The 18,723-nt window shown below is 33.9% G+C and overlaps 1 protein-coding gene across 6 annotated transcripts; it reads right to left on the bottom strand.

Annotated features, from left to right (window-relative positions):
• Positions 1-1,221: 1,221 nt before the first annotated feature.
• On the bottom strand, positions 1,222-18,555 carry LOC105249703. Of its 6 annotated transcripts, none has more exons than XM_025405929.1 (19): positions 17,990-18,555; positions 15,609-15,696; positions 15,071-15,346; positions 12,764-14,598; positions 10,083-11,166; positions 9,631-9,651; positions 8,951-9,175; positions 8,236-8,419; positions 7,432-7,695; positions 6,698-7,056; positions 6,035-6,290; positions 5,625-5,678; positions 4,337-4,642; positions 3,876-4,262; positions 3,394-3,658; positions 2,884-3,087; positions 2,649-2,801; positions 2,081-2,187; positions 1,222-1,834 (listed from the first exon to the last, which is right to left on the bottom strand). In XM_025405929.1, the coding sequence occupies exons 3-19, from the start codon at positions 15,331-15,333 to the stop codon at positions 1,583-1,585; spliced, it is 6,219 nt and encodes a 2,072-aa protein (XP_025261714.1). In that variant the 5' UTR covers positions 15,334-15,346; positions 15,609-15,696; positions 17,990-18,555; the 3' UTR covers positions 1,222-1,582. The 6 variants fall into 6 exon arrangements, with proteins under 6 accessions (XP_025261714.1, XP_011253661.2, XP_011253663.2 ...); XM_011255359.3 differs by having other exon boundaries at positions 18,163-18,555; XM_011255361.3 differs by having other exon boundaries at positions 2,081-2,139; positions 18,163-18,555.
• Between the last annotated feature and the right edge of the window lie 168 nt (positions 18,556-18,723).

The raw sequence follows: 18,723 nt of genomic DNA, 5'->3' as shown, positions 1-18,723 counted from the left end.
TATAAAATTCAACATAATTGATCAGAGACTAACTTCTAATTAATAATTCGTTGACGCACGCGACGCATTTATATAAAATCGAGGAAAACAATTATGTTTCATTCGAAAGATCGATCCTTAGTTGCGAAAAAATTTATATATATGTATCTATAAATTATATATATATATATATATATATATATATATATATATATATAATACATATGTATATATATATTTATCGTAGAAATAAATATGGGAACAATGCTTAAATATACGTGGCAATATATAACATATATGTATAAGTATGTATACTATATATGTACGTACAATTACAAAAAAGTATATTTAAGTAATACGACGTTTTTTATTACACATTTTCCGCGCTCTCAACCCATCTGGCGATATAAAAAGTGGCTCGCAATTTTATACCCATCATAAAAGAACCGACAGTCATTAAAGCGAAAATCGAGCAACCGTTGATATAGGGCAAGATGTGTTGCTAGAACGCGGCTGTTCAATTAAATCGCTAGAGTTTTTTTTTACACGCATTCACATACATACACACTCGCTTTTAAATACTATTAATAATTGAGAAAAAATACTTAATTAGCAAAAGTATAAGTATGGCGATAACAAGTAAATGCAGAGGCTCAATATGTAGCCCTCATTTAAGGAAACAGATTACAATTGAACGAAGGCGGAATCTTGAAAAAAAAAAAAAAAAAAAAAAACGCCAGTATGTACCGGGTGTCCCAGAGAGGTAACTTAAATTATTATGAAAATTGTAATAATTGTAATAATAATTTCAAGTATTAGGAATTATTTCGGCTAATTATGTACTTTCGCAAAATTATATTTTTATTAAAAAATATTTAAAATGAAAATTTTGATAATCATTCTTTTAAAATTAAAAGAATTATCAAAAGTTGACAGAAACCGATTATTGAAATATAATAATTCTTCTGATTAAAATTAGACTGTAATAAATGACATTAAAAAACAACAAATTATTATATATACATATATATATCTTATATATGTATATATTATATACACAATTCTCTTATGTAATTACTTCAAATAATTTATAGTATAATTAAGCATAAATTACTCCTTTAAATTAATTTATTACAAGATTAATACTATTCGCTTAATTACTATTATGAATTATTTGAAATAATTATGACCTTATTTATTATCAGAAATTATTTAATGATTTTAATGTCAAATATATGCTGCTTGAATTATTTTAAGAAACATTAAACTAAAGAGAAAACTGTCAGAAAAGCACACTATTTGAAAAACTTGCTTACATACAATTCTTTCATAAATATGACAAGAATATGTAACTTTCTAGATGACATCCTATCAAATGGACGGCTTTTTCATTCGAATTTCTTACAACAAATTCAATCTCCAATATTTCTCAATAAATAAAATTTTTCAATAAATAAATTCTGAGATATATGTATGAATCATTTTATTAATTCCTCTATTGACCTCTTTCGAGATACCCTGTACACCTAGCGTCGAGAAAATCCGCATTATCCTACCGGGCGTCTCTAATTGATATTGAATGCGTCTATACTTCGCTCTCGAGCTATTTTTTCCGCGCGGCTTTTTCAGCTTTTCGTCGCATTCGCTCGATTTCCTTGCGCTCCTTGCGCTCTCGATCGGCCTGAGCTCTTAACTCTTTCAGTTTACGCTTCAGATGCGTCTTAGCTTCGTCGTAAACTCCTAAAGCCTTCAATTCCCTCGATTCTAAACGTAGCAGATTGCTCCCGTTGATGCCGTTATCCAAAAATTGTGACGAATAGTGCTCTAAACCAATTCCCGTAAGCCACTGGGAAACCTATAAAAAGATACTTGTGAAACTGTATGACATTAAAAATAAAAAAGCAAAATGTAATCATTTTTATGATAATAAAAGATGAAAAAAGAAAGAAAATGACATGATATTAAGTTGCTAAAAAAATAAAACATTTTTCCAACACAAAATCCGTTTTTTTTTTATATTTATTTATTTAATTTGTATGCATGTGAAAATCTTCTCAATTGCAAATTATCTTTTTTTTGAAAATCAATCAAATATACTCACTTGCTCTTTGGACCAATCCATGACTGGTGCATTCTGCCAGAAGTGAGATTTTTTGTCACCTAAACCAAAGTCGCTTAGGTGAGCGGGCAACCAAACTGTGCTCGAATCTATATTGATAATGCATGCATGATGGAAAATAAATAAAATATAGCCAGATCTTATTATGCTATTGCCAATTAATCGTTAACCATATCCCTCTGATATTTGCATCTTTTATTCTAATAACTGTCCTGTTATTTTTTATCCTGTTGTTAAATATTTTAAATAAATATTAATTCTGATGAAAAAAAAATATTTTTAATCAAAAAGTCGTGCATTGTTAAGATTGCTAAGCGAGTAAAGCGAGATTATAGATTTGAATAAAGCATTATATTGATAGCGCTTTAAAAAGAAGCAAATTAAAAAAGAAAACTGAAAAAAGAAACTGAAAAATTTATCTTTAATTTTAAATTAAATTTTTTTAAAGAAATATCCATAATTTTGATTTAAACTTTTTAAAATTTTAATTCCTAGGAGGAAATAAAGTAAAATGCTGGGACTACATTAATATATAAAGTATCCAAAATACCTGCGAGACTACCAGCTTTTGAAGGACTAGGATCAACACCGGGAGGACTCACGGAACCACCCGAAGATAAGCTTGAGGGAGAACTTCCTGGATGGTGCCAAGGTGCGCCTGCACTGCTGATTAAGTTTGATTGGGAAATCGACACCTTTTTCACTGAGGAATAATTAATTTAATTATGATAAAATCGTACTTTTGTAATTGATTGTAATTTAAATCTCAATTTATTTTCTTTTACCTCTCTGATTAGCCTCGTTAACAGCTTGTCGTATCTCCTCCACAAGATGATGCGTAACCATCGTTGGATCGTTATGAGGATTATTGAGATCACTGAAGTCTCCAGAGCTTTCTCGCGAGGAGTCATTTCCGCCAAGACGTTTCTCTCTCTCGGCTAAAACTTGCTTCAGTTGTTCCGCCAGTGATGCAGGAGGTCCAGTTAAAGCTATCGAGAAATTCATTTTTTTTTTGTTCAACGTGTATTGAAGAAATATAAAATTAGAGAGTTTAATATTTCGATATAAAATTGAACATAAAATAAAACTATATTTGTATACAGGATGCATCCAAAATTAAAATATAAGAAAATAATTTATCGTGAAGTATATCTAACAACTTTTTTTGTTATCACGATTTTGGATCTATATTAAGACTTGCATCCAGTATTTTTTTTCTATGAAAAAATAAATTATGTTAAATAATAATAATATTCAATAATAAATCATATTAAAGCAAACAATACTTGACATACTTTTCTGCGACTGTGGCCAGCTCTGTTCGGTCATGGCTCTGACTTGCGAGCTAATAGTACTGTGCTGCCGGATCATAGTGGCATGTATAGGATCCATGTGCGATTTGCCTTTGAGCGAACTGATAGACGAAGTGCTGGAGTAAGAACTCAAATTGGACTGCTTGCACGTAAAGTCATTGGGCGACCTGCTGCTGTTGTCCTGCGAGGTCAGTTTTGAAGAAGAGTCATCATCCGTATTATCGCCCGATTCATCCAGACCGTAATCCTAAAATCAACGTTTATTCATTAATCATATACAACTCTTCATTATAGTAAAAATGGCTATAATCTAATGCTTATAGATTATAACAATAATCTAATGTTGGTCATCTCTTCGTATTTTAATTTTTAAAAATTATGTATTCCATTTTTTATGGCATATTGAGTAGAATGTATAATTCATAATACGATTTTTCATGGATTAATGCAAAAAATTAACATACGGAGCTGCTATTGCTGAGGCCTCCGGAGCGTTTGGGCAACTGACGATTCGCCAGGCCGCCTCGGCTGGCCAGCTCTGCCTTGCTCTTGCCGGCGGAATTATCTAATAAACGATGGGCTGGTACGGCGCGATCTAGTTCCTCCTTCACCGGCATTGGTAGAGGCAGTTTTCTCTCCACAGTCGCGGTTTTGTCGCCATCGTCTGGGCTACTGAGATCGGAAGTCTCCGTGTCTGAAAGCTGGCAACTGGTCGACGAAGGTGGCGGTGGTAGTTGTCGGCGGGAGAGCTGCGGCGTCACTATCCTGGCAGTCGTATTGTCGTATGGCAACCGTACCGGCAGACCGAATCGTCTTTGCGTATCCGTCAACTCCACCTCCAGCGTAATCACCTGAAAGAAATTTTTTTTTAAACATTTAACTTGGCTTAGTGAAAGCCAAACTGATTCGTCAACCCTCTACGTACCCTGTCCTTGAGACTCTTCACCAACGCATTGTACTCTGTGTCTTTCTCCTGCAATAACTGCTGATAAAACTCGTCCCTGGCCGCAATGTCCGTTCGCAGCTCTCTGGCGGCTCGTCTGGCCCTTGCGTATTTTTGCTGCAACGCTGCGTTTTGCGCCGTCGCTTGCGACAACATCTCCCTGGCCGTGGACAGGTCCTGGCGGGCAGTACTTAACGCTCTTTCCGACTCGTGAAGACGCAATCCTGATTCCCGTAGTTTGGCCGCGTATTCCTCACTGCCCGCTCCGCTGTTCTCCAACTCCACCAGCTGTCCAAGACATTATACGAAGATTATAATACAATTAAAATTATCAGAAATATATAATAAATATTATATGTATATATACAATAGATTTAAACTTAATCCTTCTTTGAGAAGAGAAAAGAGCAGAAGATGCATACATACAGGGTGTTTTAGATTATCCGTACCACCCATTTAAAAACTAAAGTGGTTATTTCAAAAAAGTAAAAACATTTTCTTTATAAATCGGGTGCGTTCTATCGAATGGTGATATTTTCAACTTCTGGTTCCGGCCGGAAATAGGCGATTCAGACCGGAAGTGCATTTTTTTAAATGGAACCCCCTATTTTTCATATTCTTGTAGCTTACCTCGAGAGCTTTCCAAAACACTATAATAAATAATTTTTCCATGAAGTACTTTTCGAGTTATGAGGTTTGAAATCATTTCTTAATTTTACATAAGCCATAAAATATCTTGTAAAATATTCATTTTTCGATTATCTTATGGTGGTATGGGTGATCTAAAACACCTTGTATATATTTTTCAAAAGCTTGCTGTAAGACATACAAATATACCATATGAAAGATCTGTATCATGAGCGTATTAATATTATTACTTCAGTCACAAAATAAAAATTCATAGATTCAACCAATAGTACCTAAATTTATGTTAAAAATACTATACATTTAATATTCCATGCATTTTTTTGACAGTGAGGTTGTAGGTAGAATGAAAGCAAAACAAGTTTGCAAGACTTGAGGAAAAAAAAGCATGCTAAAGCATAAGTGCAATCATGTGGATCGAATCATATCGATATATCTCCTATTTTTCTGAGAAAGATAGATTTTTAAATAGAATTTAGATTAATTTTCTATACATTATATCAATGAATCCTTGTTAATTCCCAAGCAATTACATGTGTAGCATTACTTGAATGATTCTCATCAAGAGATCAATTACAATTACTTTATCTTTTTTACTTAAATAACTATCATAATGATACGTTACCTTTGCTTTGAGCTTTTCAACTTCCTCGTCCGCTATTGCAAGTTTACATTGACTCTGCAAGCAACCAACGAGACACATAGCAAAACAAAAACAAAGAAAATCAATGATACACACCGTGCGATTGCAGTAAATTTACATACACATGTGATACACACGCGCGCGCACAAACTTCTCACTTACATACGCACAGAAATATATACAAAAAAACGCACTATATGAAAATACAATTGCTGAAAACTGTATTAATAATAACTATTTACAAAAAATAATACTAACGAACACTACTACACATGTATACATATAAGTAAAGCATCTTGCTGAATGAATTTGTAAGATTTTTGAATAAAAAAAAAAAAAGATATTTTCTGCGATTCATAAAGTATAAAACGCTAAAGTGCCAAACAAGATACCTCTTGCAAGAGCAATCTCAGACTGTCTACGTCGCTTTGAGAAGTGGCAGTGTGTTGTGGCATGGATGAGCCGAGTATCGGAGATCGACTACGACTAGATGGTGATAGATAATTCTCGATGGGGCTGTGAGCTGGTTCCCCTTCTGAACACGAGGACATCGCAGGCGAACCGGGGATTCCACTGATCCCGCTACCGATGGAGATATCTTCGCTGCCTCGTTGGCCATCGGGGGATGCATCAGAGAAATTGAGTTTCCTGTTTAACAAGAGTAATTAATGATCTCTTTCAATTGGCTGATTAAAGTATAATTCGCGTAGAATTTATAATCGCTATAGAAATTATAATTCTTCTCAGCACTTTAAGATCGGATCTATTTCGTACAGATTCCTCTCTCTTTCTCACTCTTATGTGAATGAATTATACAGGGTGGAAATACTATAATAAAATATTTTTCCCTCAAGCACTTTTTGAGTTATAAAGCTTGAAATCATTTCTTAATTTTACATAAACCGTAAAATATTTTGTAAAATATTTATTTTTCGATTATCTTACTTTAATACTTTTATGTACAAAATAATGAGAGGAATCAATTGGTGTAAAGAAAGATATTCGACTGTATCCAAACTTTTGGTCTACCCTGTATTTAAACGGATTATATTTACCTATTGGCAGCATTTGCCAGCTCTCTTTCCTTGTCCGCCTGGAGACTCTGCCTAATCAGCATCGCTACTTCTGAATTCTTGGGATCCTTCTCTCTGCCAATGACGAATCGTACAAGACCGGAAGTGTTTCTCAACACGCTGGCAGCGTAAGCCTGCGTCACGCCAACTAGGCTCTTACCGTCGACTTCGACGATCTGATCGTTCACCTGGATTCGTCCCTCGCGCGCGGCCGCACCTTTGTCTGTGATAGTTTTCACGAAGATGCCCAGCTTCTCCAAACCTGCATCCGCGCCCACGCCCATTCCAATTATGCTGAGACCCAAACCCTCCGGGCCTTTCATCAACTCGACTGGGAAGACCTAAGTGTTTTTTTCATTTTTGATTAGTATCGCAAGTTTCTTAAATAAAAGTGTTTAATTAAAAAAAAAATAAAGAAACAAAGCTTGATTACAAAGCTGGTTCCCTCAGTACTCCAAGATGCCTCAGGCTCTCATTGGAGTGGCCAAAAAGTATCGTCACGGAATATTTGCGAGCAAGGATAAATCATCATCATCATTGGGAACGCACAAGATAACTCTCAACAATTTTTTTATCAAATCATGACAAAATATTATATTTAAAAAATTGCTCGAGAATTAGATTAAGAATTTAGATTTTCAAATCAGTTGCTATTATTTTGGTTTTTTTCTGGCAATGAAAAGATTTTAAAAAGTCGCCAATATTGTTTCATTCACCTCCATCTTCTCGACACGTTTCTCCAGCTCATACTCTGCGCTAGCTGCGACAGGATCAACGTCCTCATTGCGACGATCGTATTCGTTGACCGAGTGCGTGGAGTAAACGCGCATGGGTCCGGTGTCGAAAGACACCTTGGAAGTTTTCTTCACAGGCACGGCTGATGGATAATCCTCGTCATCCTCGTCGGATTCCGGAATTCCCGCGACCTCCATCCAAAAGTGGCCGTCCTCAAAATAGTGCACACCATTTTCCACGAGTACCTGATCAATCGATATATCAAGATCAATAATAGAACTCTCAAGTCCAATCGAAAATCATTGACAAACGTATATTTTCTATTAATAAAATGAGAATCTTATCTCATAAGATATGATATAGATCAAATCTCTAGTAAAAATTAATGTAAAAAATATATTTTTTTATATTTTTATATTTTTATTATATTTTTAATCAATTTCTTCTCTAATTTTTTTTTGTTATTATTTATCAGTCTAATTTAGTTTAATTTAAAAAAAGAAAAAAATATATATATTGAGAAGGTCAATAATAGAACTCTCGAATCTAATCGAAAATCATCGACAAATGTATATTTTCTACTAATAAAAAGAGAATCTTATTTCATAAGATATAATATAGATCAAATCTCTAGTAAAAATTAATGTAAAAAATATATTTTTTAAATCAATTTCTTCTCTAATTTTTTTGTTATTATTTATCAGTCTAATTTAATTTACTAAAATATATATATATATATATATATATATATATATATATATTGAGAGGATTGTATTATATCTTACAATTTTTCCTGGAGTCGGAACATATTCGTCTTGATGCTCAGTTTCGGTATCATCGTTAGCTTCCTGAGTGTCGTTTAAGCTGCTGACGGAGCCTAATAGTCCACTCTCACTTCCAGTCACTGATCCTATTTGGCTCTCTGTCAACGAGTCGATCGTCAGGTCACTGCGGGATCTATGGGACAGACTGAAACAGATATTTATCAACAGCAAATTAATATTAAAATTAGAATCTTAAATTTAAGAGAGAATCCTAGCAACTTTCAACAGTCCTAAAAGTTCAAGAATCTTAAAGATGAGATTCAAGATTATTCAAAAAAATTAGAAAAAAAAATTTAAGATTATAAAAATTCCAAAAATACAATATCAAGTATTCGAGAAGTCAAAAGGCTTCGGAAAATCTCAATTATTCAAAGGTAGAAAATTTAATAATTCTCCAATCGCACGCACGCACGCACACACAATTTTATATTAATATTTATAATATATATAATTATAATATATAATTTTATATATATATATATATATATATATATATATATATAATATATTATTATAATATATATAATATTTATAATATATTTATAATAATTAACATTATATAAGGAATCTTAAAGCTTAAAATCTCTCGTTATGAAATATAAATACTAGAGAATAGAAATTAAAAGATGCAAAAGGAGACGCGCAACAAAAGGACATGAAAAATAAACTCGTTCACCTATAATCGTGAGTAGCGCTATTGATAAGACTGGAATCAGGAGCAGACAGGACATCGGACAGCCAATCGGGCGTGTTATCCTGGTCGTCTCTGCTATCCCTGTCCTGTCCTTCCTTATTCTTGTCATTAGATATCCCATCACCTGCCACGCCATCGGCACCGGTGGGAGACAGCAGCCTCGCTATCTCCTGCGCCTCCTCATCCGATAGCAATGCCGAACCTTGTCTAATTTATGTTCACGAGTCATTCAACTTTGATTTACGAACTAACAATTACGTGTCGCTGATAGTGAATCAATTCTGCGATTGAACAGTTTGACAGAAGCAGTTATGTTAATTGGAAGAAATTCTTCATCTATGCAACTTGAAAAAAATTAATTGATATTCAATTCCGGAAGGTTGTCATTTTTTTTCATTTTTTGATATTTATCTGACAGTGATTTATTATAATCTTGTCACCGAAAAATATTTTAAAAATATAAACTTCTTAATAAAAGCTTCTCCTTCTTGGAAACAACTTTCTGAATCTCTTCTAGTCTCTCATTGGATGTAACAAAATTAATTCAATGAAAAATAATAAAATCTATTAAAATATGTCAATACAATAGCTTGCAATTATTAAATGACATATTTGTGCTTCTGTGGTTCAATTGCAAAATTGCAAAATTGTAACATACTCACCTGATCTTTTTCTCTAAGATGCTGTGTAGACCAAGGCGACCGGGAGATTTGCATTTAAATAAATACGAACGTATTAGAATCGAAATAAAAGGAAATAAGATTAATGAATATCAATATTAAGCTTTAAATAAAAAATTACATATATCAAAGCTGTAGCAAAAAAGAAATATTGATTATACCGTAAAATATATAAACACATTATGAAAAATGCAGTCGCTTGATTGAGGAGCAAAAATTATAATCTATTTCTCAAAAACAACGATAGCACCATTCCACAAAAAGATGCTTTTTTTCATTAATATCTGATATTAATACATTGATATATCGATAAAAGTATTTCAGAAATAGCATCTGAAATCTTTATTGTTAAAATTCTTATTGTTTATAATTTCAAATGCAATCTAACACACACTAATTAAAAATTTCTTTTCCCACTTACATAAAATACTCACCGAGAGCTCAGCAGATTTTCAGCTTCGTCCGGAGTCATGGTATCTGGCGTCACAGGAGCGATATGATTGACACCAGTTTTTGAAGGTGTCTCCGTCAATTTAGGAGAATTATTTTGCGTATCCATCGTCACGCACTCAACATTGGTAACGGTTTTAGTATCACTGGAGTCACTGTCATCGATCTGACTGCTTTCTGATGCAGAATGCTCAATTTTTTTGCCAGAATGTTTTTGCGAAATCACATTAGATGTCAGCGGAGAACCCTGATTATAGTTTTCTGATAATCTAAGCTTCGCCAGCTCGGCCTTCTGCTTCTCTTGCTCCCACGTTGTCTGGATTTGCTCCACGTCCTCCGTTTTCCTATTTAAAACATTATTCACTGCCGCAATGCAATCCTTTCTGTTGCTGACGTCAGAATTGGCCACCAATTCTGTCGTATATTTCTCCTCATCATTGCTTTCCTTTGCGATAGATCCAAAATTGTTCATTTCCTGGTTGCGGTGGGTCACTTTGTCTACACTATCAATCTTGCTTTCCGCCTCCACAAAGCTGGAACGCTTGCCAGAGACTTCCTCCCTGTTCTTTGCAATCTTTTCCCTTACACTAATCTTGATTTGATCGTTCTTCGCATTCGAGACAGTCTTCTGACATACTCCATCGCTGCTTGACTTCACTTTAGCCTCTGACAATGAATCTTCAGACGTAGAATTGATCTTCACCTCTGTAGTATCGCTATCATTCTTCGTTTCTGTGCTCGGCTTAGTTTGTATTTTGCATTCAGCGTTACTCTGCGGAACAGTATCTTCACTCTGTAGCTTTTTAGCATATGGAGAGGGCACAGGAATATCCTTATGTTCCAGTGGAGGATATTCCTGGTCAGAACTAATTACAGAAGGCGGACGTGGGCCTAAACCCGCAGCCTGGAGATCAAGACGCACGTGAGAACGTCGAATGACTGTAGTCGTGTCTGTTTCATTGAACTGAAACTGGTCCTTTTCGGAGACGCTCTCCATATCTGAGATGCAGCTCTGATACGTGGCTGGTTTTTCCTGGTCCTCTGTTTCCAAGTCATAACTATTGCGACCTGAAATTTGAAAAATAAATTAATAATATTATAAAAATATTGAAATTATTACTTTAAATTTTATTTGAAATTTCAAAATAAATTAATGATAATATTATAAACTGGAATTATTACTCTAAAAAATGTATTTAAACAACATCCTTCTCCAAAAGTACCTCCACAATCAATGCAAAGCAATCGCAGGCACATAATTTTATGTCCTTTTGGAGTACGTAGAACTTTAAACTTCACTTTGATATAAAAATTTTGATTGCATAAAAAACACAATGTTACATATATAAATATTATATTATAGTTGTCTATATTTTTGCAATTACCGCATATTATTTATTCACAACAGAATATAACCTTTATCTTTATAAATTCTTATTATGATACAAATACAAATTTGATAGAGTCTTATATTAAAAGAAGAATTATTTAATATAATTTTATTCAATTTTATTTCTGTCGAGTTATTTAAATAAAATGATTAGTTGTATATATTTAACTAGCAGTATTCAGGTTCGTAAAGCTCTTATTCGATTTATAAATTGTTTCTATAGAAAAATATATATTTATATTTTAAGATTTGATATTTCCTAAATTGATTTATTATAGAAAAGTACTCAGTATAAAAACTTTCACTTCCTTTTTTCTCTTATAATAATTTATGTGCCTACTTTTCATTTTATTTAAATTTTCAATTTACACACAATTTTTAAAATTAAAAAAATTTTTTTATTAATTTATTATAATTTATAAAAGAGAAATATATATTATATATTATACGCACATAGAAGTAATTTAGAATAAAAAAAATTTTGTTTGTGTACAGCTATATAAACATATTCCTCTGTTTCCAAAAAAAAATATTTTCCCAAAGATTATTTTATATGTATTTGTTAACAAATTAATATTTTCTATTTTCAGAAATTTATATCATGTTTATATATCAAAGTATTTTTTATAAACTTGCTGTTTTCAAAAATGTACAAACTGCATTATAATTCATTTTACTTTCGGACAAGTTATTATAATAATCGAGAATTTGTTTGGAGCACAATATTGATGATTTCAAAATTCCAAAATTCTGTGAAAAGTCCCAGAGACACTTTTGCAAAGTGAACGCGACGAAGCACGAACGTTTGGCCGCTGGACAAGCTGCACAGTGATTTCTATAAATAATACCGTGGCACACTGGTAGGAGAAGGCGACAGAATGAGGGAGGGAGAAAAGGGGAGCAAGAAGGGGGATTGCGTCTGGTACTTTTACTTTTTGGCGTTTTGGCCTACTGCCATCTCGGCCCACGACAGCAAAAATCACCTGGCTTTATCAATGCCTCGTAAAGAAAAATGCGGGGATTTAAAACAAACTATTTATCATACATATATGCGAGTGTAATAAATATATATTAAATTAAAATCAAAATATAAATTAAAATAATATAAAAATCAAAAAATAAATTCAATTCAATTTATAATATTAATAATTCAAATTATATGCATTGTGGATAATAAAAATAAAATTTTCCGAGCCTAAAATATTTTTTGTAATTATATATATATAAAGTTACACAAGAAAAATATTTTTAGTATACTTAATTAATTATATTTACCTGTCTGATGCTTTTCCGACATTTCCTTTTCCGCCTTCTCTTCCTTGCTATCCTTGGAGGGTGAGCTAGGCGAGCTCATGCTAGAGGAAGCGCTGTCTGTGCCTACGGAAGGCAGTCCCAGTTCGGATTCTGGAGAGCGTATCAGTTCACCCTTCTTCTCGTCCACCACAGTGTCTTTCCTTTTCGCATTTGCGGTCGGTCTGGCCCAATCGGGCCTTGGATCCGGTCTAATGATTTCGTTACGCAACTCGGTCTCCGGGGCTTCCTTCGTCGAGATTTTCAGATCCACGGTTCTCTTTAGGATCTCGTCGTTCTTCGCCAGCCACTCATTTCTCCATTCAGAGGTCTTTGCCGGCGAGTGAATCGGGCTTGGAGGACAATTAAAATATTCCGGTGCCTCCAGCAAATCGCTCTCCCTCCTTACTAGGACGTTATCCGTCGAGACGCTTCGAGTTGGACTAGAAACCTCGTAATGTAATACTGGTGATGGCTTGGTTTGCCCGGAAAGATCATTATTACATTCATTTGTGACGGCAGTTTTAGACTCTGCAGTTTTTTCTGCAGCAGTCGAGCATTTTATAACTTCTTTTAATCCTTCAGTTTTTTCTCTTGAATCCTCTATTGGCTTAGAAATCGCAGTTTTGAATACTGGTGCTCCATCCGCGGGTGCAGAATTCTTCGAGGTTTCTTTCGAGTTTTCCGCTGGCTTTAAAATTGCGTTTTTGCATCCTGGAACTTCCTCCGCAACTGGTGAGCCTCTTGAACTCTGCACAACGGGCTTGGAAATCTCCTTGGTCTCTTCTACTGACCTTACAACCGCAGTTTTATTTGCTGAAACTGCATCTACAGATGCCGAGCTTTTTAAATTCTGCAAAGTGATCTTAGAAATGTCCTTGGCGCTTTCTGTAGACCTCGAAGTTACAATCTTATTTCCTGAAGTTGTCTCCGGAGGTGCTGTGCTTTTTTGACTTGCACTGATCTTGGGAGCTTCCTTCTCTGTTGATTTCAAAGCTGCCTTCGAGTTGTTCTTTTGCACAACAGCATATTCTGGCAATGTGGCATCTTGAGCCTTACCAGCGCCACCGTCTTGACTTTCTTTTGTATTATCTTGGAGCTTCTTCGTCTTCTGAACAACGGCATACTCGGGAATGGTTGGCGAGATATCGTCAAACCTCTCTACCGTCGCGTATTCCGGGCTTTCCAATAGCTCGGACGGGTTGACAGCTATACTCGCCGGTCGTTCTCTCCTGCCGGCTGCGGACGAATTCCGAACAGGCGGAGGTGGCGGTGGGGGCGAACGTGCCGAACAGAAGCTCGCCGACCTGGTCGCCGGATTGGTGGAGTCATTGATCGCGCTCACCGAATTCTGACAGGCATCGACAGACGTCGATTGCTGGATCTGGTTCTGAGCGTTCTGCGAGTTTAGAGATGTCTGGACCAACGAGCGATTCGGGTCGGAGTTGTAGCGGCTCGGTCTGGTCTTGGAGAAGTGGCTAGTCCAATTCTTCTGTTTCTCGATAAGCTCCTTCGAGTTCGGCCGACGTTCCGGTTTCTCCGGCCGTTCCGGACGATCGTTCTCTTTGCCTAACGTTCGCTCGACCTTACCTGCGCAAGGACGTCGTTCTGGCGCACAGTGGCCGTTCTCGAAATGCCGCTCCGCGTTCAAAGCAGGTACGCTAGCGCTCCACGTGCTCAGGTGCTCGCGACTGCCCGGTGGAGAAGGTGAACGAGGACGGGGCGACCTCGCGGGAGAAGTGCACCCGGAACCCGAGTTCGCGGAACTAGAGCGAGATCGAAGACCGTGCAAGTTGTTGGGTTTAGTAACCCGGTCCACCCTATAAATCAAACGAGAAAGGTCAAATAAATGTAAAATTATGAAAAGAATTTTAATTTTAATTAAAAATTAATTACAAAGAAACTAATAATATAATAATATATAATATAATAGTATAAAATATAAAATAATATAATATAATATAATAAAATTAATTATAAGAAAAATTAATAACATAATATAATAATATATATAAGTGTAATGTAATAACATAATCAATGTGATTAAAGTGAGAGAGTAAAAGAACGGGAGAAAAAACAATTTAAAATATTAATTTGTATAATTATAAATTGATTAATAACTTTTATTAAGAAATACAAAAATGTAAAAATAATATAATTGATAAAATTCAAAGAAGTAATAATTGATTGATAAAATTAAGCAAAAATATATAATTATCATTTTATAAAAAGAACAAAATGTAAAATAGAATAAAATAAAATAAAATTTAATAATATAAACTGCACACTTACGGCTTGTTTGATTTATTTTCCTCGCCGAGCTTCTCAAAGAGAGCTCGAGCATTGTTAAAACGTGCTACATGACTCTCTGTTCTGACTACTGTTACTTGCGTCGGGGATTCTTTCAGCGGGACAGCTGGCTCTTTAAATCCCTCCGACAGAATATTGTTCGTTCTATGGTTTAAATTGTCCAATTGCGGCTTGGACTGGAAGATGTTCGCGATGGCTGACACTTTGGAGCCACCGACTCGCTTTTTCTCTTCTATGGCTGCCATGTCTGACTGTAAACTTACATAAGAAAATAAAATTATACTTCATATATGCTTTCAATATTATTTTCCACTATCTTATATTTATTATTTTATTTTAAAAAATACGTAATATAAAATATTCTTTTCCTTAATAAAATATTACAAGGTGTTACTAGCAAATTTTAGAAATATAAATACATGTATTAAACATGTATACAGAAAGAATATAATTTAAAATTAATTATTTTAAGAATATTAAATATTTTGATTAACATTTAACAAAAATTTTATTGTCTTACCTCACTGATAATATGTATTTGATATTATGTGTATTCTAATTCAAGTATTTCAGCCCATTGTCATTCAAGCACTTCATTGCATCAAGATCTATAAAAAAAAGAATTAAATATTAAATCTATATTTTAATTAATAATTATTGAAGTGTTAGAATATTTAGATAAATATATATACAATCTTTTTATGTTTGTATATGTGTATGTGTGTGTGTATGTTTATATAAACTAATTATTAATCAATCATATCTAATTTACATTTAACAAAAAAAATTTAATATAATAATATAAATAAATAATCATATGTTTAATAAATTTAATATAAAAAATTTAATGTATTATTTAATAAAATATTCTTTTTGCTTTTCTTATTTTGTTATTTTCTAATATAATCAATTATTAATTTAATTATATTTTTTAATTACAATTTACACAATTTAAGTGTAACCCAATTTTAATTCAATTTAAGAATAATCCAACTTTAATCAATTAAATAAATCATATTAAATTATCAAGTAGTATAAGAAAGAAATTTGTGTATTGAAAAAAATAAATTTACGATTGATAATCGTAACTAAAATCTGTATTTAGACATCATGTCTTTGTATTATATTATAAAACGCACCACTTTCTATCACTCGTCTATAGCTATCACACATTAGCACAGTCAATTGGATTTCCTGACCTTTACAGAATTTGAGTATCTACCTTTCTTAGAAAATTAATACCCCATATATTCCTTCCAAAATTTAAAATTATTCACATTTTAAAAATAAAATAAAAATAATTCAAAATAACATAAAAAATACACATACATATGCATATATATATTAAAAATATAATACAATATAAAAATAGAAAAGTATAAAAACACAATTCAGAATCAATGATAGTAAAAGTTAATTTTGTGTAACAAATTGTTTAATAATAAAAGATAATAATTTTTATAATCATGAAGCTGTCAATTGACATATTAATTAAACTTTGATAAAAATGTAACCAACATAAATTTAGAAAATAAATGTTAAACCTTGCTATAAATTTATACAGGATATCAGAAGAAAATATTAATAAAAGCAAGAATTAAATGATGTAAATATAAGATATACTATAATAAGTAGGTCTGTCTTTCTTGTCTGGGCTTCCCTCCTCCCATAACACACCATGCTATTGCAATCAATACTTGAGTGCTGTTCCTATGGTAGACAGGTGTGATTTTGCATCACTCATATAATTGCTTATATGATGGTAGATTGATTTATATCAGATTTGTATCAGTGGTGCTTATTGTGGGATTCATTGACAGTGTTATCTTATCTAGATATATTTCAAGTATCTATGAATGTATCTAGATACTTCATATTTTCTGATAATAAATATCTACACACACATATACACACAGCTTTTACATTTGTATGAGTCACTTATAATAAATTTAATTTCATGCTTTTTCTTTAATATAGAAATATATTGGAGTGATAATAAATAACTGATAATGTTGCAGTTATCATACAGAAATATCTAATCATATATACAAGATATTAATCAAATCTAATAATAAATAATTATGAAATTATATGATACATCATTTGATTTTTCTATACAAGATTCCTATTAAATCCCGATTAAATATAAAATTTGAAATCCCAATCATATACAAAATGTTTTTGTAATTGTCATAGAATATTAAATGTAATACTCGCAAATTGCATTGTACAGTTTCCAGACTACTTCAGCTAATATGTATCAATGATAATAATATATAAATTAATCAAGTATTAATCGTGCAAATGAAATTCACAAATTTTATTTCTCGATATTATTGTGACATTATTGGATTTTAATCAAAGCATATAATGCAATCTGGAAGTTTGACGTTTGATGCTTATTGAAAAGAGCTTGAGTTTCATAAATTCTCTAGCTTCTTTAATCACCATTAAACGTCGATGCTATATCGTAATAATATTAATTTAAAATATAAAATGCATATGAATAGAATTAATGATATAATCTTTATACACATCCCTTATTAAGTAAAATAGCTCTTTCCAATAAGCATCAAACGTCAATCTTCCAGATTGCATTATACGATTGCAATAATGCCACAATAACATCAGGAATGAAAATCTAATATTAATAATATAAAATCTAATATCTATCTTAAAATTCGCCAAAATATCCCTCAATTCCCTTAAAAATAAATTTTCTAATCCACTCCTGTCTGATCATCAATACTTGCAAGTTATCTCCTATAATTTCTTATATACAGCTTCAGCTTCATTAGATCAAAGAGATGATGTCAAATGCATACTAATACGAAAAAAAGCCCAAACTCAACGCAACAAGTCAAGCATCGTCCTCGCCAGCAATCTCATTAAACAAAACACCTTCCCAATCGCCATTACACCCCATAGGCCTCCCCCCATGGAAGCGTCGCCTCTCCGTAAGCTCGCCAAAAGTGCCGCAGGAACGCCGTCGTCGTCGGCGGCGGCGTCATCCGGGGAAGGGGGAAACCTTAATAAACACGGAGCTTAAGCCTCGGTTCTACTTTCCAACTGACCCGGAAGACGATGTCACCATGTGCGCCCGAGCATCTCCCCCTCTCCCTCGCTCAAGCTCCTGCTCTCGCTCGCGCTCTCTCTCTCTCTCTCTCTCTAGGACGAGCCGTACGATTTCGCTTCGCGGCACCTCCAGAACGACGTTCTCGCCCTCCCGAGGGGACGACGTTGCGGTGAACGGTTCGCGTACGTCGCCGTTAACAACGCGCGATCGCCATGCCCGGCGAGCTAATCGAGTGACGTCGAGCCGAATCCGCGAGCCTCACACTCGCAACATACACATACACACGCACACGCGCACACCTGCTCCCGTGCGCGCGCGCGCACGCACTTACAATTATCAATCGTCGTTTCGCGACGCGACGTTCCGCATCGCGAGGTGCCGACCGCGGACACTGCCCGACTGCGCCGACGACCGTGCGAAACCAACGAGATGGTCGACCGTCGTGCTCGTCTCGAACGGTTATTTCGAAAAAAGTAATTTAGGGAAATTTCTAGGAATTTTAAGGAATTTTCTAGGGAATTCCTAGAGCTTTTTTTATTAGGAAAAAATCCTTATATAG

This window comes from Camponotus floridanus, unplaced genomic scaffold, assembly GCF_003227725.1.
Source record: "Camponotus floridanus strain SB8 unplaced genomic scaffold, Cflo_v7.5 scaffold127, whole genome shotgun sequence".
Classification (NCBI taxonomy): Eukaryota; Metazoa; Arthropoda; class Insecta; order Hymenoptera; family Formicidae; genus Camponotus; species Camponotus floridanus.
Note: the sequence above shows the minus strand (reverse complement) of the source record. Positions and strands in the feature narration are given on the sequence as shown.

Excerpts from the sequence above, each read along its gene's own strand:
- LOC105249703 (XM_025405929.1), bottom strand. The coding sequence starts at position 15,333 with ATGGCAGCCATAGAAGAGAAAAAGCGAGTCGGTGGCTCCAAAGTGTCA. Across the intron at positions 9,652-10,082 it reads GAAAATCTGCTGAGCTCTCG|CATCTTAGAGAAAAAGATCA; the intron begins GTGAGTATTTTA and ends TGGTCTACACAG. Across the intron at positions 2,802-2,883 it reads TAACGAGGCTAATCAGAGAG|TGAAAAAGGTGTCGATTTCC; the intron begins GTAAAAGAAAAT and ends ATTATTCCTCAG.